Here is a 1,659-nt window from a genome sequence, read left to right as displayed (position 1 = left end):
CCTCCACCCCCCGACGAGAGACTGCAACGACTAGGAGGCGCCTACATAGGCACGCACGGTGCGAGCGATGGTAACCGGAACGCAAATCAGGGTGGCTCGGACGAGGAGGTGGGTGAGCAGCACAGGTGTCGGTCGCGCGTCCGAAAATCAGAACTTCGGCTCCGTACGTCTGAACGGCGCCAGAGACGGATCAAAACCAGATGGAGCACAGGCATACGCAACAGCAACTTCCCACGGCATCCCAACTCTAACAAACCATAATGGACGACGACGTTGCTGCTCTTGTTGTTGATAACGGCTCCGGCATGTGCAAGGCCGGCTTTGCCGGTGACGACGCCCCGCGCGCTGTCTTCCCCTCGTACGTCACCCGACCACCTCCCCCTCCCGCTCCGCACCGCCACCCCCCTACTCACCCTCCCCACCACCCGCGCAGCATTGTCGGTCGCCCGCGCCACCAGGGCGTGATGGTCGGCATGGGCCAGAAGGACTCGTACGTCGGTGACGAGGCCCAGTCCAAGCGTGGTATCCTCACCCTCAAGTACCCGATCGAGCACGGCATCGTGACCAACTGGGACGACATGGAGAAGATCTGGCACCACACGTTCTACAACGAGCTCCGCGTCGCGCCCGAGGAGCACCCGGTCCTCCTCACCGAGGCGCCGCTCAACCCAAAGGCCAACCGCGAGAAGATGACCCAGATCATGTTCGAGACCTTCAACACCCCGGCCATGTACGTCGCCATCCAGGCCGTGCTCTCGCTGTACGCCTCCGGCCGTACCACCGGTATCGTCCTCGACTCGGGTGACGGTGTCTCGCACACGGTCCCGATCTACGAGGGCTACGCGCTCCCGCACGCCATCCTCCGCCTCGACCTCGCCGGCCGCGATCTCACCGACTACATGATGAAGATCCTCACCGAGCGTGGCTACTCGTTCACCACCACCGCCGAGCGCGAAATCGTCCGTGACATCAAGGAGAAGCTCTCGTACGTCGCCCTCGACTTTGACCAGGAGATGCAGACCGCTGCCTCGTCGTCGTCGCTCGAAAAGTCGTACGAGCTGCCCGATGGACAGGTCATCACCGTCGGCAACGAGCGCTTCCGTTGTCCGGAGGCCCTCTTCCAGCCGTCGTTCCTCGGCATGGAGGCCGCCGGCATCCACGAGACCACCTACAACTCGATCATGAAGTGCGACGTCGACATCCGTAAGGACCTCTACGGAAACTGCGTCCTCTCCGGCGGCACCACCATGTTCCCGGGCATCGCCGACCGCATGCAGAAGGAGCTCACCGCCCTCGCCCCGTCAACCGTCAAGATCAAGATCATCGCCCCGCCCGAGCGCAAGTACTCGGTCTGGATCGGCGGCTCCATCCTCGCCTCGCTCTCCACCTTCCAGCAGATGTGGATCTCCAAGCAGGAGTACGACGAGTCCGGCCCAAGCATTGTTCATAGGAAATGCTTTTAATCGTACAACCAAGCTTTAAAGCGGTTTTTGTCTTACCCTTTTTGCTTGGTAGGGGTGGTTGGCCATGCCGCGGTGTCCGTGTACAGCGCGCGATCTTGATCCGAATCGATTTTTTGGTGCGCGTTGCGGCGACGGCCCAGCGAAACCGACCGCCATCGCGCGCGAAGCAACTAGACCAAGCAACTGTTGCTGGGCT

At 62.0% G+C, this 1,659-nt stretch overlaps 1 protein-coding gene across 1 annotated transcript; it reads left to right on the top strand.

The window, feature by feature from the left end:
- Positions 1-260: 260 nt before the first annotated feature.
- On the top strand, positions 261-1,463 carry AMSG_08145 (actin-3; the record flags this gene model as incomplete). The annotated part of the gene is made up of 2 exons (XM_013900052.1): positions 261-358; positions 434-1,463. 2 exons carry the CDS (start codon positions 261-263, stop codon positions 1,461-1,463), a joined length of 1,128 nt encoding a protein of 375 aa, XP_013755506.1.
- Between the last annotated feature and the right edge of the window lie 196 nt (positions 1,464-1,659).

The sequence above is a fragment of the Thecamonas trahens genome, assembly GCF_000142905.1.
Source record: "Thecamonas trahens ATCC 50062 unplaced genomic scaffold supercont1.39, whole genome shotgun sequence".
Classification (NCBI taxonomy): Eukaryota; order Apusomonadida; family Apusomonadidae; genus Thecamonas; species Thecamonas trahens.
Note: the sequence above shows the minus strand (reverse complement) of the source record. Positions and strands in the feature narration are given on the sequence as shown.